General features: G+C 44.3%; 5 protein-coding genes across 9 annotated transcripts in view; 1 reads left to right on the top strand and 4 right to left on the bottom strand.

Moving 5' to 3' along the window:
• LOC139456482 (eukaryotic translation initiation factor 3 subunit C-like) overlaps positions 1-11,342 on the top strand; it is a 42,935-nt gene extending 31,593 nt beyond the window's left edge. Inside the window, exons 20-27 of one of the 5 annotated variants that reach the window (XM_071238214.1) lie at positions 1,303-1,338; positions 2,270-2,308; positions 3,002-3,040; positions 3,828-3,863; positions 4,736-4,771; positions 6,572-6,613; positions 10,621-10,656; positions 11,217-11,342. In XM_071238214.1, coding sequence (XP_071094315.1) covers positions 1,303-1,338; positions 2,270-2,308; positions 3,002-3,040; positions 3,828-3,863; positions 4,736-4,771; positions 6,572-6,613; positions 10,621-10,656; positions 11,217-11,248 — 296 coding nt within the window. In that variant the 3' untranslated portion in view covers positions 11,249-11,342. Of the gene's footprint in view, positions 1-1,302; positions 1,339-2,269; positions 2,309-3,001; positions 3,041-3,827; positions 3,864-4,735; positions 4,772-6,571; positions 6,614-10,620; positions 10,657-11,216 lie in introns of those variants that run through there. The other 4 variants (XM_071238215.1, XM_071238216.1, XM_071238218.1 and 1 more) reach the window with 4 other exon arrangements.
• A 3,105-nt stretch (positions 11,343-14,447) lies between these two features.
• On the bottom strand, positions 14,448-16,398 carry LOC139455770 (uncharacterized). Its single transcript, XM_071237314.1, has one exon. The coding sequence runs from the start codon at positions 16,396-16,398 to the stop codon at positions 14,947-14,949; it is 1,452 nt and encodes a 483-aa protein (XP_071093415.1). The 3' UTR covers positions 14,448-14,946.
• Positions 16,399-17,373: 975 nt separating this feature from the next.
• Positions 17,374-18,843, bottom strand: LOC139455769 (uncharacterized). Its single transcript, XM_071237313.1, has one exon. The coding sequence runs from the start codon at positions 18,841-18,843 to the stop codon at positions 17,374-17,376; it is 1,470 nt and encodes a 489-aa protein (XP_071093414.1).
• Positions 18,844-20,900: 2,057 nt separating this feature from the next.
• On the bottom strand, positions 20,901-24,383 carry LOC139456481 (uncharacterized). The gene is made up of 2 exons (XM_071238213.1): positions 22,096-24,383; positions 20,901-21,915 (listed from the first exon to the last, which is right to left on the bottom strand). The coding sequence occupies exons 1-2, from the start codon at positions 22,785-22,787 to the stop codon at positions 21,111-21,113; spliced, it is 1,497 nt and encodes a 498-aa protein (XP_071094314.1). The 5' UTR covers positions 22,788-24,383; the 3' UTR covers positions 20,901-21,110.
• Positions 24,384-24,460: 77 nt separating this feature from the next.
• The window catches only part of LOC139456480 (cartilage matrix protein-like), a 47,666-nt gene continuing 45,653 nt past the window's right edge, over positions 24,461-26,473 (bottom strand). The window contains exon 11 of the mRNA XM_071238212.1: positions 24,461-25,349. Within this exon, the coding sequence (XP_071094313.1) occupies positions 25,342-25,349 (8 nt within the window). The 3' untranslated portion in view covers positions 24,461-25,341. The remainder of the gene's footprint in view (positions 25,350-26,473) is intronic.

The raw sequence follows: 26,473 nt of genomic DNA, 5'->3' as shown, positions 1-26,473 counted from the left end.
GTGTGTAGATGTCACATGTGTAATGCCCCCATAATGCCACTGGGATGCCCCTGTGTAGATGTGTCAAGGACAGACAGGAGCCCATGTCTAGGTGTTCCTGTCTAGGTGTTCCTGTCTAGGGTTCTGTGTAGATGTCACATGTGTAATGCCCCCATAATGCCACTGGGATGCCCCTGTGTAGATGTGTCACGGACAGACTGGAGCCCATGTCTAGGTGTTCCTGTCTAGGGTTGTGTGTAGATGTCACATGTGTAATGCCCCTATAATGCCACTGGGATGCCCCTGTGTAGATGTGTCACGGACAGACAGGAGCCCATGTCTAGGTGTTCCTGTCTAGGGTTCTGTGTAGGATGTCACATGTGTAATGCCCCTATAATGCCATTGGATGCCCCTGTGTAGATGTGTCACGGACAGACTGGAGCCCATGTCTAGGTGTTCCTGTCTAGGGTTCTGTGTAGATGTCACATGTGTAATGCCCCTATAATGCCATTGGATGCCCCTGTGTAGATGTGTCAAGGACAGGCAGGAGCCCATGTCTAGGTGTTCCTGTCTAGGGTTCTGTGTGGGATGTCACATGTGTAATGCCCCTATAATGCCACTGGGATGCCCCTGTGTAGATGTGTCAAGGACAGACAGGAGCCCATGTCTAGGTGTTCCTGTCTAGGGTTCTGTGTGGGATGTCACATGTGTAATGCCCCTATAATGCCATTGGGATGCCCCTGTCTAGATGTGTCAAGGACAGACAGGAGCCCATGTCTAGGTGTTCCTGTCTAGGGTTCTGTGTGGGATGTCACATGTGTAATGCCCCTATAATGCCACTGGGATGCCCCTGTCTAGATGTGTCAAGGACAGACAGGAGCCCATGTCTAGGTGTTCCTGTCTAGGGTTCTGTGTGGGATGTCACATGTGTAATGCCCCTATAATGCCATTGGGATGCCCCTGTCTAGATGTGTCAAGGACAGACAGGAGCCCATGTCTAGGTGTTCCTGTCTAGGGTTCTGTGTGGGATGTCACATGTGTAATGCCCCTATAATGCCATTGGGATGCCCCTGTCTAGATGTGTCAAGGACAGACAGGAGCCCATGTCTAGGTGTTCCTGTCTAGGGTTCTGTGTGGGATGTCACATGTGTAATGCCCCTATAATGCCACTGGGATGCCCCTGTCTAGATGTGTCACAGACGGACGGGAGCCCTTGGTGCCAATTTCTCTCACGTTTCATCTTCATCTAAGGGCATGTTTGATTGTTCTGTGTTTTGAAGTATGTTAAATTTGCCATGTTTGAGGTTATTCTTCAAATTGTAGGCCGGCGAGATGGGGATCATCAGAAAGGTGGTTGGAGTAAGTGTATTGTATTTCAAGGCCTCCTGTTTCCTGATATTACATGAATGAGGTTTCAGTCGTCTTATTGAATATTTATATTCAGATGTTAGATTTCTGAAATGGTTTGTCTCATGATCAATGTTTGTTTGAAAACAGCTGCATGGTTTTGACACGACCTCTATTTCTCTAGTTTCTTATAAATTGGAAGGAGCAGTACGTTGCTGGTTATTGGTGAACTTGACCTTGGCACTTGTGCTTTTGAAGCTGCAGACCCACTTGCATGCTTTTAATTTTATATGACAAAGCACACATAATCAGCTGCTGTTCGCTGTTGAGGAAATTCCTTATGGCTTATGTTACTTTGTCATAGAATGTTGTACTTCAGAGGTCAGGATGTTACATGATGATTTTTATTTGCGCCAAGGGTCAAGTTGTCTTTGTTCTTACCAACTCATCTGCTGTTTGATGTTTAACATGACCTCCTGATGACTTTATGTTCACTAAACGTGACAAAGGGTTTCAGTGATGGATGATATATTGTGAGGACATCGTGTCTCGGGATCAGTGATGGATGATATATAGTGAGGACATCGTGTATAGGGGATTAGTGATGGATGATATCTAGTGAGGACATTGAGTATAGGGGATCAGTGTTGGATGAAACATAGTAAGGACATCGGGTTTAGGGTAGCAGTGTTGGATGATATTTAGTGAGGATATCAAGTATAGGGGATCAATGTTGGATAATATTTAGTGAGGACATCGTGTATAGGGGATTAGTGATTGATGATATATTGTGAGGACATCATGTATATAGGGGATGAGTGCTGACTCATCAATCTTCATGTGGATCACAAATGAACTTTGGGAAGTGAGTTGAATTTCCAACTTTCACAAGTGTTCCAAGATGTTGTGTTTGCGCTGTCTGAGTATGCTCTTCTCATTGTAGACCGGCGTGACGGAGATCATCATAAACAAGGTGGTTGGAGTAAGTTTAAGGACGTTGTTTGTCTGTTTCTATGTATTTGTTGAGGATAGGTGAATTTGACATTTTTTGCCCTCTCCCTGATTGATTGTTAGATAATCTGCAGCGTGTGTGTAGTTGGAGAGAAGTTGCAGATAATGCATTCGTCCATTAATCCATTTGTTCGTTGTTTCATGCAAGGGAGTGATATTGGTCCAAAATGAGGGACTGGTCATTTATTATAGGGGATTTGTCAGAGGGAATCTTTTGAGGGTCACCAAAACATATGGCAGTCTTTAGGGAGGGTCACTAAGTTTTTGGGGAAGTTCATTATTTCAGTACATTCGCACGTCGATCGAGTGGTCAAGCTTGCTGACTTGGTTGACGCATGTCATCATATCCCAATTGTGTGGATCGATGCTCATGATGTCAATCACTGGATTGTCTGGTCCAGACTTGATTATTTACAGACCGCCGTCATATAGCTGGAATATTGCTGAGTGCCGCGTTCAACAACAAACAAACAAACAAAACATTCGCACATCAAGAAGCTTGCCAATGGCATGGATCTCTGGTCAGGGTTTCAGTGACTGGTTGGCCCGTTCCAGTCTTGATTGTTTTCATGCTGATGTAGCTGGAATATTGCTGACTCCGGTGACATTAACCATGTGAGGCCCATAAACAATACTATATCTGAGTTTCTCCTTCTCCTTGTAGATCGTAGAGATGGAGATCATTACAAGCAAGGTGGTTGGAGTAAGTATGGCTGTCAAGGACTGTTCTGGAAGGAAGTTTTTGACTGTTTGTATGGTTGTTGGCAGGGCTTGAGTTAAGAAACTTAAGTCACCAGGTGTATGTTGACGTGAAAACCCAGTTGTACCAAACAAAACCAGGTTGAACCCTGGTCCCATAAATTGTGTAAGTTGAAACATGGCCTGCTGCCAGTGTCACGTGGATTAAAGACGCATTGCTGTAACATGTAATAGGAACATGTGCACATAATCTTGAAATGCCCAAGAAATCAGGCTAAAGTGTGGACCAGTATGACAGGGTTTTACAGGATAAAGGGACTGGTTGGCTCGGAGTCAGTATGCTGTGCCTGAATGGGGTATTCATGTTAAACTACGGCATGGAATGTCAGTGGGCTTGCACTATAAATTCGGCATTAGTCCGGACTAGTACAAGCAGCCACACGCACATGTGCATGCTCATCACTGTATAAGTGCAATAATCTTGGACTTGACGTTAAGCCCCATTTCACCTCACCTCACATAGTGATACATTAAGACCTGAAGCTTTGAGGAACTGAAGGCGTCAGGGCTGCTTATGTTTTTGCAAGTACATGCAAACACCTCCAGTTGCTTCCATGGCAGGGGTCATGAAAAGGTTTGATACATTGCAGCTCCAAGTATATCTAGATATCTCTCTGGGATGGCGCAGCTAGAATGCTCTTCACATATCCTGGATGCTCAGTGTAGATAATGCTTGGAATAACTTGTTTGATGTCTGTCCTGTGCCTAATTGAAAACTGTTTTCATTATAGATCGGCGCGATGGGGATCAGAAGCAAGGTGGTTGGAGTAAGTATTATTTTTCAGTTTCATGTATCAAGAGCTCCTTGGCTCAGTTAGATTATTCTTTCGCTATCCTGGAAGGTTGGTGTAGCTAAAGTACTCACGGAAATGAAAAAAACCGACACAAAGTGTTACGTAGCTGTAAATACGAAATAACAAAACAACTTGAAAAGTACTAGTCTGGATTTGCTAGTTTGATCTCAGTGAACAATACAAAATGTACTTTACAGGAGGTAATTTGTCGGCATTTTCAACATTCAAAAATAAAACTAAGTCCAAATTGACATAGCAGAAACAGACTAATGGCATTATGCACCTGTTCTCACCTGTCGTCAAGGTGTCATAGGTCACCTTGATCTACTTTCACCTGGTTATGCCCTGTTTCACAATAGTCTGTTTAATTCACATTTTTACACACTTTCAAAAGGCATCAAAACATTTGATACGCTGTATTTGTGCCATGGCCCAATTAGTACTAATTTTGTTGTTTGAATATTTACATATTTTGTATATTAACTGCATTTATTTAAGATATGAGGTCGAAAAAAAAAGTTTTTTCTTCATTTCTGTGAGTACTTTAATGCTTGGCACAGCTGTACATTGCATTGTGCCTTCTTATTGTCAGGGCAATCAGGTAGCCTAGTGGTTAAAGCGTTCACTCTGAAGACCCGGGTTCAATTCCCAACATGGGTACAATGTGTGAAGCCCATTTCTGGTGCCCTGCCGTGATATTGCAAGAATATATCTAAAAGCGGCATAAAACCATACTCACTCGCTCACTCTTCTTATTGTCTACTAGCCCTGGATAATTAGAGGTTTGCTGTTACTCTTTTGGATCTCTGTCCTTGCCATAATTGAGAATTGTTTTCATGTTATAGATCGTCGAGATGGGGATCAGAAACAAGGTGGTTGGAGTAAGTCTTATTTCTCACTTTCATTTACTAAGTGCCCCCAGTGGCAGTTGGTTTAAGTCCCGGTGCCCCTCATCATGTCTCTGGTTTTGTCAACACCTACCCGGGGCGGTCGGGTAGCCTAGTGGTTAAAGCGTTCGCTCGTCACGCCGAAGACCCAGGTTCGATTCCCGACATGGGTACAATGTGTGAAGCCCATTTCTGGTGTCCCCCGCCGTGATATTGCTGGAATATTGCTAAAAGCGGCGTAAAACCATACTCACTCACTCACTCAACACCTACCCATAGTCAGGGATCACCTGCACCACTTTGGGCTTTCCTCCCACATCCAGCCGACATGGCAGGGTGTAACTGAAATACGGTTGAAAGTGGCGGTTATCCTGGCAGATGTCGTGTTGATGAGGACATTAATCTGATTACTGGTTAGTGGGCTCCATACTTGATCACACAGGGGCGGTCGGGTAGCCTAGAGGTTAAAGCGTTCGCTCGTCACGCCGAAGACCCGGGTTCGATTCCCGACATGGGTACAATGTGTGAAGCCTATTTCTGGTGTCCCCCGCCATGATATTGCTGGAATATTGCTAAAAGCGGCGTAAAAACATAATCACTCACTCACACAACACCTACCCATAGTCAGGGATCACCTGCACCACTTTGGGCTTTCCTCCCACATCCAGTCGACATGGCAGGGTGTAACTGAAATACGGTTGAAAGTGGCGGTTATCCTGGCAGATGTCGTGTTGATGAGGACATTAATCTGATTACTGGTTAGTGGGCTCCATACTTGATCACACAGGGGCGGTCGGGTAGCCTAGAGGTTAAAGCGTTCGCTCGTCACGCCGAAGACCCGGGTTCGATTCCCGACATGGGTACAATGTGTGAAGCCTATTTCTGGTGTCCCCCGCCATGATATTGCTGGAATATTGCTAAAAGCGGCGTAAAAACATAATCACTCACTCACTTGATCACACATTGACGCCACACTCAGGGAGCAAGAGTTTATCAACATTGAAACACATCCCAGTAGTTTTTGTAAAGGTATTGCTGAGTGCTTTTTATGGGGGGTAGTATTCTGTACAAGTCCTTACAAGTAGGTGTTGTTTGAACTTTACAATGCTATCAAGATTTTTGGAACTCCTTCAGTAAAGATTCTTAATCCTGTTGGACTGGCTCATCTAGCAAAGTCCAGGATGAAGCTAGTTGTTTGTTGATAATTGCTTTTATTCTGTGATGAAATGTGATTTGTGGGCTAAGTAAGACCTGGTGTAAGAAACCACTATTCAATGCGTGGAGTTGTATCCCTCAGGTGCATCAGAAACCGATGACCATGGGCTTGAATACCAGTGGGCCCTGATTATGTTTCTGTGTTTGTCAGCATCATGCCTATGCTTGTGGGTTTTATCAAAGTGGTAAATGTCTGAGACCTGCATCACTTTGGGGTTGCTACCAGTGAAGATAGGTCTTCAGCAACCAATGCTTGCCGTAAAAGGTGACTATGCTTGTCGTAATAGGCGACTAATGGGATTGGGTGGTCAGGCTCGTTGATTTGTATCCCAATTCCTTGGATCGATGCTCATGATATCAATCAATGGATTGTCTGGTCCTGACTTGATTATTTACAGACCGCCGTCATATAGCTGCAGTATTGCTGAGTGTGGCGCTATACAACAAACAAACTTTTGGCATTCCTCCCACATCATACTGGCACACTGATATAACTGGAATACAGTTCAAAGCAGTATTAAACCAAACTGACTGACTGATTGACTGACTGACTCACTAATTATTTGTTTCATGTTACAGATCGGCGAGATGGAGATCACAAACAAGGAGGTGGTGGTTGGAGTAAGTTTACCAGTGAAGTCCTTTAACTTTATTTCCCCAGTTGTCTGGCCAGTCATGTTGGTGGACCTCTAGTTTCCCCAGTTGTCTGGCCAGTCATGTTGGTGGACCTCTAGTTTCCCCGGTTGTCTGGCCAGTCATGTTGGTGGACATCTAGTTTCCCAGTTATCTGGCCAGTCATGTTGGTGGACCTCTAGTTTCCCCAGTTGTCTGGCCAGTCATGTTGGTGGACCTCTAGTTTCCCCAGTTGTCTGGCCAGTCATGTTGGTGGACCTCTAGTTTCCCCAGTTGTCGGGCCAGTCATGTTGGTGGACCTCTAGTTTCCCCGGTTGTCTGGCCAGTCATGTTGGTGGACATCTAGTTTCCCCGGTTGTCTGGCCAGTCATGTTGGTGGACCTCTAGTTTCCCCAGTTGTCTGGCCAGTCATGTTGGTGGACCTCTAGTTTCCCCGGTTGTCTGGCCAGTCATGTTGGTGGACCTCTAGTTTCCCCAGTTGTCTGGCCAGTCATGTTGGTGGACCTCTAGTTTCCCCGGTTGTCGGGCCTGTCATGTTGGTGGACCTCTAGTTTCCCCGGTTGTCTGGCCAGTCATGTTGGTGGACCTCTAGTTTCCCCAGTTGTCTGGCCAGTCATGTTGGTGGACCTCTAGTTTCCCCAGTTTTCTGGCCAGTCATGTTGGTGGACCTCTAGTTTCCCCGGTTTTCTGGCCAGTCATGTTGGTGGACCTCTAGTTTCCCCAGTTGTCTGGCCAGTCATATTGGTGGACCTCTAGTTTCCCCGGTTGTCTGGCCAGTCATGTTGGTGGACCTCTAGTTTCCCCAGTTGTCTGGCCTGTCATGTTGGTGGACCTCTAGTTTCCCCGGTTGTCTGGCCAGTCATGTTGGTGGACCTCTAGTTTCCCCAGTTGTCTGGCCAGTCATGTTGGTGGACCTCTAGTTTCCCCAGTTGTCTGGCCAGTCATGTTGGTGGACCTCTAGTTTCCCCAGTTGTCTGGCCAGTCATGTTGGTGGACCTCTAGTTTACCCAGTTGTCTGGCCAGTCATGTTGGTGGACCTCTAGTTTCCCCAGTTGTCTGGCCAGTCATGTTGGTGGACCTCTAGTTTCCCCGGTTGTCTGGCCAGTCATGTTGGTGGACATCTAGTTTCCCAGTTATCTGGCCAGTCATGTTGGTGGACCTCTAGTTTCCCCAGTTGTCTGGCCAGTCATGTTGGTGGACCTCTAGTTTCCCCAGTTGTCTGGCCAGTCATGTTGGTGGACATCTAGTTTCCCCAGTTGTCTGGCCAGTCATGTTGGTGGACCTCTAGTTTCCCCAGTTGTCTGGCCAGTCATGTTGGTGGACCTCTAGTTTCCCCAGTTGTCTGGCAAGTCTTGTTGGTGGACCTCTAGTTTCCCCAGTTGTCTGGCCAGTCATGTTGGTGGACCTCTAGTTTCCCCAGTTGTCTGGCCAGTCATGTTGGTGGACCTCTAGTTTACCCAGTTGTCTGGCCAGTCATGTTGGTGGACCTCTAGTTTCCCCAGTTGTCTGGCCAGTCATGTTGGTGGACCTCTAGTTTCCCCAGTTGTCTGGCCAGTCATGTTGGTGGACATCTAGTTTCCCCAGTTGTCTGGCCAGTCATGTTGGTGGACCTCTAGTTTCCCCAGTTGTCTGGCCAGTCATGTTGGTGGACCTCTAGTTTCCCCAGTTGTCTGGCAAGTCTTGTTGGTGGACCTCTAGTTTCCCCAGTTGTCTGGCCAGTCATGTTGGTGGACCTCTAGTTTCCCCAGTTGTCTGGCCAGTCATGTTGGTGGACCTCTAGTTTACCCAGTTGTCTGGCCAGTCATGTTGGTGGACCTCTAGTTTCCCCAGTTGTCGGGCCAGTCATGTTGGTGGACCTCTAGTTTCCCCGGTTGTCTGGCCAGTCATGTTGGTGGACCTCTAGTTTCCCCAGTTGTCGGGCCAGTCATGTTGGTGGACCTCTAGTTTCCCCAGTTGTCTGGCCAGTCATGTTGGTGGACCTCTAGTTTCCCCAGTTGTCTGGCCAGTCATGTTGGTGGACCTCTAGTTTCCCCGGTTGTCTGGGCAGTCATGTTGGTGGACCTCTAGTTTCCCCAGTTGTCTGGCCAGTCATGTTGGTGGACCTCTAGTTTCCCCAGTTGTCTGGCCAGTCATGTTGGTGGACCTCTAGTTTCCCCAGTTGTCTGGCCAGTCATGTTGGTGGACCTCTAGTTTCCCCAGTTGTCTGGCCAGTCATGTTGGTGGACCTCTAGTTTCCCCAGTTGTCTGGCCAGTCATGTTGGTGGACCTCTAGTTTCCCCAGTTGTCTGGCCTGTCATGTTGGTGGACCTCTAGTTTCCCCAGTTGTCTGGCCTGTCATGTTGGTGGACCTCTAGTTTCCCCGGTTGTCTGGCCAGTCATGTTGGTGGACATCTAGTTTCCCCAGTTGTCTGGCCAGTCATGTTGGTGGACATCTAGTTTCCCCAGTTGTCTGGCCTGTCATGTTGGTGGACCTCTAGTTTCCCCGGTTGTCTGGCCAGTCATGTTGGTGGACCTCTAGTTTCCCCAGTTGTCTGGCCAGTCATGTTGGTGGACCTCTAGTTTCCCCAGTTGTCTGGCCAGTCATGTTGGTGGACCTCTAGTTTCCCCAGTTGTCTGGCCAGTCATGTTGGTGGACCTCTAGTTTCCCCAGTTGTCGGGCCAGTCATGTTGGTGGACCTCTAGTTTCCCCAGTTGTCTGGCCAGTCATATTGGTGGACCTCTAGTTTCCCCGGTTGTCTGGCCAGTCATGTTGGTGGACCTCTAGTTTCCCCAGTTGTCTGGCCAGTCATGTTGGTGGACCTCTAGTTTCCCCGGTTGTCTGGCCAGTCATGTTGGTGGACCTCTAGTTTCCCCGGTTGTCTGGCCAGTCATGTTGGTGGACCTCTAGTTTCCCCAGTTGTCGGGCCAGTCATGTTGGTGGACCTCTAGTTTCCCCAGTTGTCTGGCCAGTCATGTTGGTGGACCTCTAGTTTCCCCAGTTGTCTGGCCAGTCATGTTGGTGGACCTCTAGTTTCCCCGGTTGTCTGGCCAGTCATGTTGGTGGACCTCTAGTTTCCCCAGTTGTCGGGCCAGTCATGTTGGTGGACCTCTAGTTTCCCCAGTTGTCTGGCCAGTCATGTTGGTGGACCTCTAGTTTCCCCAGTTGTCGGGCCAGTCATGTTGGTGGACCTCTAGTTTCCCCAGTTGTCTGGCCAGTCATGTTGGTGGACCTCTAGTTTCCCCAGTTGTCGGGCCAGTCATGTTGGTGGACCTCTAGTTTCCCCAGTTGTCTGGCCAGTCATGTTGGTGGACCTCTAGTTTCCCCAGTTGTCTGGCCAGTCATGTTGGTGGACCTCTAGTTTCCCCAGTTGTCTGGCCTGTCATGTTGGTGGACCTCTAGTTTCCCCAGTTGTCTGGCCAGTCATGTTGGTGGACCTCTAGTTTCCCCAGTTGTCTGGCCAGTCATGTTGGTGGACCTCTAGTTTCCCCAGTTGTCTGGCCAGTCATGTTGGTGGACCTCTAGTTTCCCCGGTTGTCTGGCCAGTCATGTTGGTGGACCTCTAGTTTCCCCAGTTGTCTGGCCAGTCATGTTGGTGGACCTCTAGTTTCCCCAGTTGTCTGGCCAGTCATATTGGTGGACATCTAGTTTCCCAGTTATCTGGCCAGTCATGTTGGTGGACATCTAGTTTACAGAATAGGTCTTCAGCAACCCATGCTTGCTGCAGAAGGCGACAATGTTTGTCGTAAGAGGCAACTAACATGATCGGGTGGTCAGGCTGATGATGCATGTCATCATTTCCCAATTGCGTGGATCGATGCATATGATGTCAATCAGTAGATTGTCTGGTCCAGACTCGACTATCTACAGACCGCCATCATATAGTAGGAATATTGCTGAGTGAGGCGTTTAACAACAAACAAACAAAGAAAGTTCCACATGGTAACATTTGTTTGTCTTACTTACATTGGAGGGATTGATGTGACATAAAAGATGATGACACTATTGTTATTTTCAGATCGCCAGGATCGAGATCGTGGACAGAACAATTGGAGTAAGTGACAGCATTGTTGTAGTGTAGCTTGTTCTGTACTGGCAGCCACCAAACCTGACTTTCTGCAAAGTAGTTAGGAATTCTACCAAGCATGCTAAGAGAAGCAAGCTGTTCAGGGCCCCAATCCACAAAGTGACATTAGTGCTACGACTGAAGTGACATGTTAAAGTATGGAAGTTATGATCATCTTAGCGCTAAGAACGCTTTGTGTAACAGGGCCCTGGACTAATGTTTCTGACTGCAGACATGCTGAAATCATGAATGTCCCTCGCTTTTCAGTTTTGAAACCAGGGTGGTCGAGTAGCCTGGTGGTTATAGCGTTGGCTCGTCACGCCAAAGACGCAGGTTCGATTTCTGACATTGGCACAATGTATGAAGCCCATTTCTGGTGTCCCCTGCCGTGATATTGCTGGAATGTTGCTAGAAGCGGTGTAAAACCTCACTCACTCACTCAATTTTGAAACCGGTAATGGGCATCAAACACAAACACCTCAAGCTGAAATGATGATTCTCTTTGTATATTGTGGGATTGTCTTTCATTTCTCCTATCTTGGTTCCAGACCGGAGGGGCCGTCAACAGAGAGCATACTAAGACTGTACACTGGGGGCGGACTTGTGATGGAGATGTCCCATGGGGTGTCCAGGGGGTGCTGGTGTCTGCTTGTGTTCCTTGTGTTACTATCTGTGGGCTGAGTCAGTTGAGCAGACTAAAGACTCCGATATAACTGGCTCCAGTTGTCCAGCAGACTATTTATGAAGACATTGACAGGTGGAAAATATCCGTGTGGTTGTCTGTAGTATATCACTGACCAATCCACGTGGATTTGGGGTTAACAATAATTTTCAAATCCTTTGGTATCATGATTGTCATTGGATGGAGGAAGATTTTTATGATGTTAAGATGTAGAACGGCATTCATATAAGTGATGATTTTTATGTTTCTCCTTTACGAAGACAATTGTAAAATACAATTTTCACATGTGCTTCTCCAGTGTCAGTTTTTGATGACATTTTGCTATTGTTAGATGTATCATGTTACATGCAATTGAAGTTTGTACATCGAGTACAATGATTCAGTTATCTTTATCATCCTGTCTGTTTTGAATGTGCAAAAATCAAATTCAAGGAAAGTAATATGTACTGTAAAAAATACTAATAAACTATTGTAAAGTTATCCAGCATATTGTGTGGTACTTATCATTGGGTCGATGGGGGAGCCTTGTGCTTCATATGTAGGCTTGTCATGCCATAGGAATTCTGCCAGTCAACGCCAGTGCTCTACAGTGTCCCACATTCAAAACACATCCACTCATGGTGTACCATTATAATATGTTCTTGTCAAAACTGAGACAGTCATGAACCTGAGTAACGTGACACACTCATATACCAGAATAACATGTTCTGCAGTCAGAACAGACACCCTCATATACCAGAATAACATGTCCTACAGTCAGAACAGACACACTCATATACCAGAATAACATGTTCTACAGTCAGAACAGACACACTCTTATACCAGAATAACATGTTCTACAGTCAGAACAGACACACTCTTATACCAGAATAACATGTTCTACAGTCAGAACAGACACACTCATATACCAGAATAACATGTTCTACAGTCAGAACAGACACTCATATACCAGAATAACATGTTCTGCAGTCAGAACAGACACACTCATATACCAGAATAACATGTTCTACAGTCAGAACAGACACACTCATATACCAGAAAAACATGTTCTACAGTCAGAACAGACACACTCATACACCAGAATAACATGTTCTACAGTCAGAACAGACACACTCATATACCAGAATAACATGTTCTACAGTCAGAACAGACACACTCATATACCAGAATAACATGTTCTACAGTCAGAACAGACACACTCATATACCAGAATAACACGTTCTACAGTCAGAACAGACACACTCATATACCAGAATAACATGTTCTGCAGTCAGAACAGACACACTCATATACCAGAATAACATGTTCTGCAGTCAGAACAGACACCCTCATATACCAGAATAACATGTTCTACAGTCAGAACAGACACACTCATATACCAGAATAACATGTTCTGCAGTCAGAACAGACACCCTCATATACCAGAATAACATGTTCTACAGTCAGAACCGACACCCTCATATACCAGAATAACATGTCCTACAGTCAGAACAGACACCCTCATATACCAGAATAATATGTCCTACAGTCAGAACAGACACACTCTTATACCAGAATAACATGTTCTACAGTCAGAACAGACACACTCTTATACCAGAATAACATGTTCTACAGTCAGAACAGACACACTCATATACCAGAATAACATGTTCTACAGTCAGAACAGACACTCATATACCAGAATAACATGTTCTGCAGTCAGAACAGACACACTCATATACCAGAATAACATGTTCTGCAGTCAGAACAGACACACTCATATACCAGAATAACATGTTCTGCAGTCAGAACAGACACACTCATATACCAGAATAACATGTCCTACAGTCAGAACAGACACACTCATATACCAGAATAACACGTCCTACAGTCAGAGCACACGCTCCCCGGGTACCAGAATAACACGTCATACTGTCAGAACAGACACACTCCTTGTGTACAAGAAAACATGTTCTTTTGTCTGAACAGACGCATTCATAGTGTGCCAGAAGAACACATTCTACTGTCAGAAAAGACACTCCAGGCTTTGGAGGGCAAGGATGGCCCATTTGTCTTAGGCGCAACAATTCGCTGTGCAGAGTTGTGTCCCTTGGGCACACCAGAGTCGTGATTGTGGGTTTGAATCCTGGTTCGCCCCGATTATGTTGCAAGGTCTGTCATCACTGATGTCAAGTCTTTGAATGATAATTTGACGTGAATTCACATAAGAGAGAATATGGGGTTGTCAAGTGTATTCTGAGGAACACAATGTTTCGGAGTTTCATATAAAAACACATGATAAGCAGATCTGGGTTAGAAGGGTCACTGGGCATTACTACTGAGACAACATACCACGTTTTGTCTTTCAAGAATATAAGGCTCGTGGCCACCGTGCACATATCGTAACTGACTGCCACCAGCAGCAAACATCATCAGAATGCAATGGCCAGCCACAACTCCTGACCTTTCCCTCATGAAGCATGTCTAAAACATGACCCAGGAACGTGTACCCCGACGTGAAAGGCCTCCCACAACGTCAGCCGAACTGGGCAAGGCGCTGCAAGAGGAATGGACAAGACTCCCTCAAACTGTCATGGGGAGATTGATTCGGACCATGCCACGCAGTATAAACGAGTGTTTGACCAATCGTTGGGACACGACTCATTAATGAAGTCACCTCAAAGGTTAACCCTTGTCTATCTTGGTTGTTTTCGTCCTCATAATACACCGCCAATATGTTCTTAAGAGTGTCATGTAACCCAGCTCCTTCCTCGGTCTTATCCATGCATTACCATCGGCCGATACATCTTTGTATTTCTGTAATCATCAGTAACTTTCGAATATCGCCAACATTGTTTTCAGGTCACTTGATCGCGGAACTGATGTTCATTAGCGTTTGAACCACACATTTTGGCATTCATACGTTTTTCACCCGACTTTTCTTGAAACGATGCAAACACGTACGGACTATACTTCCGCAGTAACCACGGGAGTTCGCCATCGCATGAAGAAAAACAGAAGCGTTTTTTGTTCAGATTTTAGTTCCTTTAATCTTGAACACGATGTTTTATAATACAGTGATAAAAGTCAGTGTTTGACAAGCATGAATATCCTCGCTACAGCGCAACCGAAACATCGAAAGTGTGTAACAGAGCTACTTCGTCGGCTAAGATAAAGCTGGCACACCTAAAGAAAAAAGCAAGATTTTGTTCTACGCAGCACGTCACTTTCATAAAGTCCCACTTCAAAGTACATGACGTCACAGTCTGATACGGAAAAGGCACCAACGTTCGAGCTGACAGTTGTCTCCAAACCTTGAAATACACTCCCTCGGTCGAACTCTACCATGTTTTCCTTCCAATATTTATTGGCGCACATGCTTTGAATAACCGAACCCCCGCATTTTGTAACCTATAATTGTACACATCATTATTTCAAAACGGCTATACCAACAATCATTGAGAAAGAAGTTCTTTTCTATAAATATAAGCTCCCGTGGTGATGTGGTTGTTAATCATCTGATTTAATCAGAGGTGGTTAATTGTGATTTACAACCTCTGATTGACCAATGGTGTCAAGTATTTGACAAATTCAAGTTAGAATATGCATGCTAATATTCAGGGAATCAAACACAGAATAAAACTATAAGCCCCATACATGGCTACTGAATGGCGAGTATATGCACGAGTGTTATATGTCACATTAACTGCGCCTATAATAGGAGAACCAAGGCTACCATGGTAGATGGTGCCTCTGTACAGTATCATGGTCGAGGGCCTCGCCTTGAGTGTGGTCACCTCTGTACTCACATTATTGGACACGGTCATCTTCATCAGTTTCTTCTTATTGTTATAATACAACACACCAGCTGTCAGATCTAGGGTAACAGCATACATGCTACTTCCCGTGGCTAATATTTCCACACCGTGACCATCATAGGTCGCTGTGAACAATTTCCAGCGATTACACCAATATATCCTCTTTCTCCTTGTGTCAAGAGTTATTTGCCTTGGAGCGTCTGTGTATATGGAACAGTCAATGATGGTAGTAAAGTCTTTGCCCTGTGTAGACATGCGGCTGATTGAGAATTGTGGTTTAAATATGGCTATGAATACGATGTCCAGATTTTCATCCACTGCCATGCCTGTTGAAAAGACACCTTCTTTTAGTACCGTCACGTGACTTGTATCAAGGGGTGATGACACGATCTTATCAGGGCTGAATAATGCTATCAGAAGTTTGTTTGTCTTTGCTGTATAGACAACAGCTGACACCTTCTTCAAGGTGAGATGCCCATAGAATCTCTCAAAGTTACTGTGAATGTTTAGTTTTATGAACCGATGCTGATTCGACTCGTAGGGCACAATCAGGATCCATTTTTTCTCCACCTCTGGAGTGGGTGTCGTCACTGACGTTGTGACCACAGGGGACCTGGGTGTAGAGTTAACATGTTGAGTTGCTGGGGAAGAGGCACACACAACAAGTGCTGTTTTCAGTTGTGATATTTCGGACTGATACGTCTCATTAAATAGTTCAATATCTTTCTTGAGATTAGCGGCTTTAACATCCCACTTCTGTAGTTCTACTTCCAGTTTCTGTTTGTCTCTGACACAGTCGTCGCTTGAGTTCTCTAGATTCCCAACATGTGCCTCCTTCAGGACAGATTGGTGAAATACGGTCGTCTCGTTCTTGAAGTCTTTGAGTGATCGTGAGACATGATGCACTTGCCTCTTCATCTGACGGTAGCCCTGTTTTAGGTGTTGCAATTCAGAGACAACCTGACTTTTCACCATGTCTTGAAGAGTTTCACTTTGTATAATCTCGGCCATTGCTTCTCTCACTAGCTCCCGTATGTTTTCCTTTAACTCAGCTCTTAGTGATATCTTAGCGACATCTATGATATTTAGCACCCTTTTCTCTATACGGATAACATCTGCCTTGTTATCTATGAGATCCTCCTGAAACTGGTCCAGTCTTCGTATGACAGACGCAACACTGTCCTGGCAGTTACAAAAACAGATGAGGGAGGTACATGTCAGCAACCAGGAAAGGTATTTTAACCCTGCCATCTTGGGTACTGTACGGAATCCTTTGAGATGCCCTTGTACGTTAGAGTGATACAAGCGGTGTGGTTCTTCGTTTGCTGTTGCCGACTGTTTGGCGTATACTGCGTTATCTTGAGGTAATCAGTGTTGCGGGTCCCCCGTGTTCACCACGTGGTCTTGGATGTAAAGAACACTCGGTTATCACTACTTACTGGTGTAGCTTTCAGCTCTGTCATTGATAATGTAAGTATGTCGCAGAATATATGCACACGCTGTATTTTACATGTACTGTTCTCATATGCAGATGCAAGCGAACAATGGCTGGTAAAATAACGCTAGTTGTGCATGGTTTAGTTCCAAACTGTACACAACTATTACGGCGTCTCCCCACTCTCTTTGACGCGATAGACGACGTTAAATTCGTAATATAATTTGAAATAAATAAATGTGACTTCCATCATTTTTTCTCATCCAAATGTATTGCTAAACCTAATTTGAATATTTCAGTAGCCTCGATGCTGCTTTTTGTAAATTACATTTGGACACATTTTTCCCAATTCTACCATGACACTGATGAATGCTTGATTCTGTTTGATTAAAAGATGTTTACTGTTTGCTACGGACATCCCTTTGAATTATGATAAGCCTTTTCACACACAAAAAAAACGTGCGTATGAATTCACCAATAGCCTACATATCGATTCATAAAATATGGCTGCCGATCAATCCCCCAGCCCCCATATGACTCTCTCGGTCAATTTCTATTGTATTTTCCTTCCAACATCTATTGTCACAAACGCTTAAAAAACCGAACCTCGCTATTTTGTAACCCATATTGTACATATCTGTTTCTCAAAATGTCTACCAATAATGACTGCAGAGATGTGGTCGTCTAATCAGCTGTTTCAATCAGGGTTGGTTATTCTGTTTTGAAACCTCTGATTGACCAATCAGAATGGAGTATGTTTCAGATTCGTGGCAGAATATCCATTATCGAATTCAGGGAATTAAACAGATAAGTAAATGATTAACCCCCTCCATACTTATTGACTGGAGAGTGTATGCTACAGTGTTATATGTCACATCAACTGCACCTACAAGAGTAGGACTATAGCTGCCGTAGTAGATGGTGCCTCTGTACAGTATCATACTCCAGGGTCTAGCGTTCAGTGTGGTCACCTCTGTACTCACATTATTGGACACGGTCATCTTCATCAGTTTCTTCTCATTGTTATAATACAACACACCAGCTGTCTGATCTAGGGTTACAGCAAACATGTTACTTCCTGTGGCTAATGTTGCCAGACCTTGACCATCATATGTCACTGTAAACAGTTTCCCGCCATTACACCAATATATCCTCTTTCTCCTTGTGTCAAGAGTTAGTTGCCTTGGATAGCTTCCGTACTTGGATAGGTCAATGATGGAAATAAAGTCTTTCCCCTGTGTAGACATGCGGCTTATTGAGTTTTGTGGTTGATGTGTGGCTATGAATACGATGCCCCGATCTTCATCGACGACAATGCCATATGTCTGTACACCTTCTCTTAATACTGTCACGTGACTTGTATCCAGGGCAGATGCTAATATTCTATCAGGTCCATATGACCCTATCAGAAGTTTTTTAGTCTTTGCTATATAGGCAACAGATGCCACCCGTTTCATGTTCAGATTCTGATAGACACTGAGGGAGTTACTGTGAATGTTGAGTTGACGGAATTGATGCTTAGTGCCCGACCAGAGTGGAGCAATCAGGATCCTACTTTTCTCCTCCTCTGGAGCAGATGCAGTCACTGACGTTGTCGACACAGGTGGCCCGGGTGTCGTGGAGGATGAGGTAACATTAACAGCGGGAGTAGGATACGGCACAACAGGAGCAGTTTTCAACTGTGATATTTGCGACTCACACGTCTCCTTGAATGCCATGCATCGCTTGATGTCAGCCATGAGATCAGCAGCGGTAACATCACACTTCTGTAGTTCTATTTCCAGCCTGCGTTTGTCTCTGACACAGACGTCACTTGAGTTCTCCAGATTCCCAACATGTGCCCCCTTCAGGACAGATTGGTGAAACACGCTCGTCTCGTCCTGGAAATCTTTGAGTGATCTTGAGACATGATGCAGCTGCCTCTTCATCTGATGGTAGCCCTGTTTTAGATGTCGCAATTCAGAGACAACCTGACTTTTCACCATGTCTTGAAGAGACTCTCCTTGTAGAATCTCTGCCATGGCTTCTCTCACTTGATCTCGCATGATTTCCTTTAACTCAGCTCTCAGTGATGTCTTTGCATCATCGATGATGTTATGTATCCTTTTCTCCATACGGAGTGTATCCACCTTGGTATCAAGAAGTTCCTCCTCAAACTGGTTCAATCTGCTTATGACAGACACAACACTGTCCTGACAGTTACAAAAACAGATGAGGGAGGTACATGTCAGAAACCAGGAAAGGCATTTTAACTCTGCCATCTTTCGAACAGGGTAATATCCTTTGAGCTGCCCTCCTCCGTTAGAGTGATGTGTACGTGTACCCGTCGTTATGACACGACGTGTTCTGCTACTGATTGGTTGGCGTAAGGTACAAGTATACATTTACTGGGTTATCACAACATAATCAGTGTTGCGGGTCACCCTTGGTCGCCATCTCCTGGGTGTTAAGAACACAGTGCTTTCACTATGTACTGATGCAGCATGTATGTACACCTCTATCGTTGGTGATTTAAGTATGTCAAAGTATATACGCAAACAATGTATTTTACAGTTATTGTACTCCCATTAGATGCATACAAGCATTAAGTGGTCATCCCCCAAATCAACGTCAACCGTGCAAGCTAGGTCCAAGCTACACACTGCTTTAACGATGTCACCCTACTCATTGTGGCACAAACGATGTCGTCACAGTATATGTTGTCTCATATATGGGCTCAGCGTCAGTCTACTGTGTCTGAGAGGGTATCCACACACACACACACACACACACACATACACACACACACACACACACACACACACACACATGGTTTTACGCCACCTTTTGCAATATTTCAGCAAATATCGCGACGAGGGACACCAGAAATGGGCTTCAAATAGTACACCCATGTGGGGATTCGAACCGGGGCATTCGGCGTTACGAGTGTACGCTTTAACCGCTAGGCTACCCGACCACCCCTCGTGACGTAAGACATGACGTATGTTAGAACATGTGTGTCCTATGGTTTTGATGTTTGTTGCAATTGTGATCATATTTCAGTTATAACACTCTTGTACACATTTGGTGTCTAGCATATACATATGCATACTTAATTGCTACAACAGTTTCACTGACACGAGTTGTTTTAAAACAAATTCATTCTGTACATTAATATCTCCAGAGCATCAGTGACTACTGCCGAACATGACATTCTCAGCCTTATTGATCTTGATTCAATGTGAGAGTAACCCCTTGACCAAGACGGCTGTGCTAGGCATTTAGAAGTTTCTTATCCAGCCAGTTAAATAAAATCAACAAAAATATTTCATAGTCATACGAAATCTCTTTAAAAGACTACAGTACGATTCCGACTATATCATACTCATGTATTTATGAATCACTATCAAATAGTAATGATACCAGGTGTTCGCGAAAAGGTGAGCGTTTCCTGCCCTACCCGGTGGCACCTAAACACATTCAAAGGCAAGTCAATTGTTCACCTGAAAAAAACCAACAACAAATAAATGCAAGGTTGCTTTCCATTTTGTGCCTGAATACAGTCTGTCTCCCGTGAACAATACCATTTAAAGCTTTACGTGATCTGTGCTTGGAACACGTGAATGAATGGTATGAGTCAGTGCAACAATGTAAACTTATGCTGTTAACATATGCATGAATAATGTGTGTGCGTGTGTGCGTGCGTGCGTGCGTGCGTGCGTGCGTGCGTGCGTTCGTTCGTGCGTGGGTGCGTGAACATTGATGTATGCTCCCGTGTTTTATTTTTGTTTTTTGTTGTTTAACGCCGCACCCAATTCACTCAACGGTTAGAATTGTTCTACAGCAGCCCATGCTTGTCGTCAGAGACTAAGGGATCAGGTGGTCAGGCTCGCTGACTTCGTTGATGCATGTCATCGTATCCCAATTGCGTAGATCGATGCTCATAATATCAATCACTGGGTTATCTGGTCGAGACTCGATTATTTACAGACTGCTGTCATATAGCTTGAATATTGCCGAGTGCCGGGTTAAACAACAAACAAACAAACATGGATAAGGAGCAGTGGAAACAGTTAATTTGCCGTTTCTTGAATTGCCAATATAAAACAGTTCTTTCACATTTGTGTTATAGATTATCTTGATTTAATAATGGGCAGAATTTCTAAATCAGTACCAGTTGCAGTGTCAAAGATGAAACAAGCAAGGGTTAGTTCGACACAGCGCGTCACTAGTATGACGTCACATTGCCAATTGTGACGCAAATATGACGTCGGATATAGGAAGGTGCCAAAGTTCAAGAACACTATTTTACCTATTCGTCGATTTCTATCGCCCTGAATAACCCAACATTCTGTATCACCTATACCTGTACACATCATTATTTCAAAATGATTTCGAGAGAAGTTATGCTTCTGAATATAAGCTTTCGCGGTAATGTGATCGTCTAATCAGCTGTTTCAATCAGAGATGGTTATTGTGATTTATAACATCTCATTCACCAATCAGAATCTAGTATTTTCCAAATTCTTCTAGAAATCCATTATGTTATTCAAGGAATCAAACACAGAAGTAAATAATAAACCCGTCGCATTCTTATTGACTGGAGAGTGTATGCAACAGTGTTGTATGTCACATTAACGGCACCTACAATAGTAGAACCATAGCCGCCGTAGTAGATGGTGCCTCTGTACAGTATCATGTTCCAGGGGAGAGCGGTCAGTGTGGTCACCTCTGTACTCACATTATTGGACACGGTCATCTTCATCAGTTTCTGCACATTGTTATAATACAACACACCAGCTGTCTGATCTAGGGTTACAGCAAACATGTTATTTCCTGTGGCTAAGGTTGCCAAACCTTGACCATCATATGTTACTATGAACAGTTTCCCGCCACTACACCCATATATCCTCTTTCTCCTTGTGTCAAGAGTTATTTGCCTTGGAATGCCTCCGTACTTGGATAGGTCAATGATGGTAGTAAAATCTTTGCCCTGTGTAGACATACGGCTGATTGAGTATTGTGGCTTACATGTGGCTATAAATACGATGTCTCTCGCTTCATCCACTGCCAAGCCTGATGCCTGTACACCTTCTCTAAGTACTGTCACGTAACTTGTATCTAGGGTAGATGACACTATCCTATGAGGGTCGTCAAATCCTATCAAAAGTTTATTAGTCTTTGCAGTATAGGCAACAGCTGACACCTTCTTCATGTTCAGATACTGATAGACACTAGGTGAGTTGCTGTGAATGTTGAGTTGAAGGAACTGATGCTGGGTGTGTGACCCGAGTGGAGCAATCAGGATCCTACTTTTCTCCACCTGTGGCCGGGGTGTCGTCACTGGCGTTGTAAACATAGGTGACCATTGTGTCGTCACTGGCGTTGACAACAGAGGTGACCTGGGTGTCGTCACTGGCGTTGACAACAGAGGTGACCTGGATGTCGTCACTGGCGTTGTCAACAGAGGTGGCCTGGGTGTCGTCACTGGCGTTGACAACAGAGGTGACCTGGGTGTCGTCACTGGCGCTGTCGGCAGAGGTGTCCTGGGTGTCGTCACTGGCGTTGTCAACACAGGGGTCCTGGATGTAGAGGCAACATGTTTAGTTGTTTGGGAAGAACGCACGGCAAGATTTGTTTTCAGTTGTGAGACTTGGGACTGATTCGTCTTATTAAATGCAATGAATCGTTCAATATCTCTCTTGAGATTAGCAGTATAAACATCACACTTCTGTAGTTCTATTCGCAGTCTCTGTTTTTCTCTGACACAGACGTCACTTGAGTTCTCTCGATTCCCAACATGTGCCTCTTTCAGGACAGATTCGTGGAATACGGTCGTCTCCTCCTGGAAGTCTTTGAGTGACCTTGTGACATGATGCAGCTGCCTCTTCATCTGATGGTAGCCCTGTTTTAGAGGTCGCAACTCAGTGTTAATCTGACTTTTCACAATGTCTTGAAGGGATTCCCCTTGTAGAATCTCAGCCATGGCTTCTCTCACTTGATCCCACATTTCCACCTTTAATTCTGCTTTCAGTGATATCTTAACGACATCTATGATGTCAAGTATTCTTTTCTCCATACGGAGCAAATCATACTTGTTGTCAAGCAGATCCTCCTGAAACTGGTTCAATCTGTTTATGACAGACACAGTACTGCCCTGGCAGTTACAAAAACAGATTAGTGAGGTATAAGTCAACAGCCAGGACAGGCACATAAACTCGGCCATTTATGTACAATATCCTTTAAGTTGCCCGTGTTCGTTAGAGTGATGTGTGCGTCTTCCCCACGGTATGGTTCGAAGGTTTGTTTGTTTACTAGATTACCAACGCATCTACCATCTGCCACGCATGTGATCAGTGTTCGCTCCACAGCCTCTTTGAAGGTGACCAGATTGTGCACAATGATAGCATCTGTAATCTGAGTTTAACCTTCCTGCACATCACATTACGGACCTTGAACTGGACCTGCGTGATCTCTACCTCTGTCATACCCATATCGTCCTATACATGAGTCATGACTATTCTAGGTTGTTGCGTAGTCCCACAAAGATTGACATGTGCTACCAGCTGCTGTACAATACATCCTAGCTCTGATATAGACTGAGCATCGTCCTTGGCACCAGCAGCTGACTTAGTGGTAACTTTCAACCTTAGTTCCTGTGTCCTACGAGACTGCCCAATACGCCGCACAACTGCACAGACCTAGCAGTGTCAAACTTATGACTAGATGCATCTTTGAGCTCCTGCTGCAGCTGAAGAGCTTTCTCGAAAACAGCACACAGAGCACCATTTTGATATATCAAGTTGCTGATACTATGTTAAGCACCATAGAAGCTACCAATGAGAGAAGTCTTTTCCTGCACAGTACTAAAGATGCTATACACTTTCGGCAACAGCTCCGAGAACTCGGATGTACATAGGATTGACTATGCTAGCCCTTTAAAGACTTCAAAATAGCACTTCAGACAACTACTGTGGAGTGTTCCTTACTCTCAAGCAACCTATCAACCTCATATCTCCAGTCTTCAAAACTAGATACCTTAGAAGCATGTGTAATGCTAACTGTATTGGCTAATAGGGGTAAGGGTAGGGGAGTTGCTGACTGATAAGATACGTCTGCCATCGATTGTTTCAAAACCACTGGGTTAACAGGCTTTTATTTTACTCCGTTGTCTATGCAGAAACCTCCATTTCATCAGACTTCAGATATGTTAGGTGTTACACTACACTCAAAGCGATCAAGGTATTTAATGAAGTTTCAATTGTTGCCAAATAATTATAAATCTGCATTCCAGAATTGCCCAAATTACACAACTTAAGCGCCATGATCAGATGTAGTGATGCAAACGAACCTTACCCAACACCCAGCTTGTGTAGCTCACACGAGCAGTACAATCGTTTCTTTGTTACTGGGACTTCATGAAACTCATAGCTTGTTATCTGTGAAAATAGCTTTCCGTTCAAGTAAGTTTAATACTGTTCCTCCAGACTTCATGGAAATGACTTTGCCTTATATGTAGATAGATATTTGCAAGTAAAATATACAGACTTTTTTTAAGTTTTTCGAGTTCTAAGGTACCCATCCTCTTTAAAATTCAACTTTAATCCTGAAAGTAACACTTTCGGGCATTTCCTCATGTTCATATTACACTAAAAAAGGTAGAAGAAAAGTCGGAAATCCAATATGGCCGCCAATAGACATAAAGGGACAATATTTCGCCACGGGAACATGAAAGTTCATTTATTACAGGCACCTTGAGGATTATTAAAAAGTAAGTTAAAAAGTGCATCTTTCGGATGCATGGGGACTCTATCTTCCCACTTGACTACGACTCAGTTCACAGCTTCACATTATAGGTGGATAATAGCGATCGTCAGGAAAAACTACACAAAACCAAAATAAGTGTAATTTAATTTAATTTTGTCTCTGCTCGAAACTTACTTTTGAAATATAACTGCGAGATAGCAACATTGTTTATTGTAGCTGAACATTTAACTTTAATATTTACAGTAATATACATATATACACATTACTCAACGTATATACATTTCCTCAACAATTTACAAATTTGGTGACCAATGTCACGAAAGTAACAAGTCATATTTGCAAACAAGTAACGCATCTGTGCAGCAGAAAAAAAACATCTAGATGCAGCAGAAAAAAAGTATCTGCATGCAGCAGAAAAAAGTATCTGCATGCAGCATAATAGACCTGCATGCAGCAGTAGGAAAGCATCAACAGCATGTAGTATCAGGATTCGAACCAGCACTCGCAATCGCTCACACATTTACGCTCCTTTCACTCAAGGTCATTGAAAAGACCCTTAGATATATGCCAGAAGCAGTACGGGTTCATTGACCAAGGTCACACCGGATGAGTGTTGCCTAGTCACAATATTCTCTGTGCTGATTGGCCGAGAGCAGGCGCCTGTTAGATCACTCCCGTCAGTCCACCAGATGCAGCCAATCATACGGTCTGAACTATCTGACTTGCGGCACAGTCTTATATTGCACGGCATCCCTTTTTAGCGCTAACGTAGAGACTTGGACGTTTAATGGTAAATGTACAGGCCTATCACACATGTCGATGTGTTTGATAGCCACCTCAGACTCGGAAGTATCACAATGTGAACAGAACTGGAATTTGGAAATCTCCATTGAAGCTGTTTTTTTTTCATTTTCCACTCTTTGGATTTCCTAGAATATCTGAGCGCTAAATGTCCATTCTAGCCATGGCTGGTCCCTGTGCTCCGGACTTGGTGGACAGGTCAAATGCGGCCACTATAATTCTGTAAGGGAAGCAACAGCACATTAGTGGACATATGACGACTGGTACAACACAGACAGTAACGGTAAATATAAGAGGTAAAACATATGAATATTTAATTATGATATTAAACCGGGTTTTATTTCTTGTCTTTTACTAATTAACATCTGGCACTCAAATTCGGAACCGTGAGTGAGTGAGTTCAGAAATGAAACCTGTGTTATTATGTATTCGAAAACAAACTGGCGATTGACTCCCACGTCCGTTTCACATTCACCAATCACCACACATATATTCAACTCCATTCATCATAATGCTGATACAACTACTCCATCGTCATCCACCTGTTCTTAAGATCCTCTACATACTCCAGTCCAAGTCACTGCACCAACCCCGATCCTTAACAAACAATTCCGATATCCACCAATGCCATGTCACATCCCTTCCACCTACATTCATCAATACTTGTAAGACCGCTTAACGGATATCGTGTCAACCACTCCAGTGATATGCACCCTAGTTCTTATACGACCGCTTCAATGACAACACCCTAGTTCTTATACGACCGCTCCAGTGACATACACCTATGACTTATACGACCGCTTCAAAGACATGCACTCTAGTTCTTACGCGACCGCTTCAATGACATACACTCTAGTTCTTATACGACTGCGCCATTGTCATACACTCTATTTCTTATACGAAACGTTCAATGACATACACTCTAGTTCTAATACGACCACTCCAAGAACATACACTCTAGTTCTTATACGACCACTCCAAGGACATACACTCTAGTTCTAATACGACCACTCCAATGACATACACTCTAGTTCTTATACGACCACTCCAAGGACATACCATACACTCTAGTTCTTATACGACCACTCCAATGACATGCACCCTAGTTCTTACACGAGCGCTTTAATGACATACACTCTAGTTCTTATACGACTGCTCCAATGACATACACTCTAGTTCATATACGACGCTCCAATGACATGCACCCTTCTTATACAACCATGGCACCCATTACCATGGATCTTTTATGGTTGGTCTACTCACTCGTCCATTTATATGTTTCTTCGATCCCTCCTACATTTCGCAACCCCCCCCCCCCCCCAGAAACCCCAAGTAGCTTCTGGA

This window comes from Haliotis cracherodii, unplaced genomic scaffold (assembly GCF_022045235.1).
Source record: "Haliotis cracherodii isolate W230 unplaced genomic scaffold, xgHalCrac1.p SCAF_11, whole genome shotgun sequence".
Classification (NCBI taxonomy): Eukaryota; Metazoa; Mollusca; class Gastropoda; order Lepetellida; family Haliotidae; genus Haliotis; species Haliotis cracherodii.
This window is presented reverse-complemented; position numbering and strand designations above follow the sequence as displayed.

Bases quoted from the DNA above. Each gene is read 5' to 3' on its own strand.
- LOC139455770 (XM_071237314.1), bottom strand. From the start codon at position 16,398: ATGGCAGGGTTAAAATACCTTTCCTGGTTGCTGACATGTACCTCCCTC.
- LOC139456481 (XM_071238213.1), bottom strand. From the start codon at position 22,787: ATGGCCGAGTTTATGTGCCTGTCCTGGCTGTTGACTTATACCTCACTA. The intron at 21,916-22,095 runs GACAGCGCCAGT...GTCACCTATGTT, and splicing joins ACACCCAGGACACCTCTGCC to TACAACGCCAGTGACGACAC.
- LOC139455769 (XM_071237313.1), bottom strand. From the start codon at position 18,843: ATGGCAGAGTTAAAATGCCTTTCCTGGTTTCTGACATGTACCTCCCTC.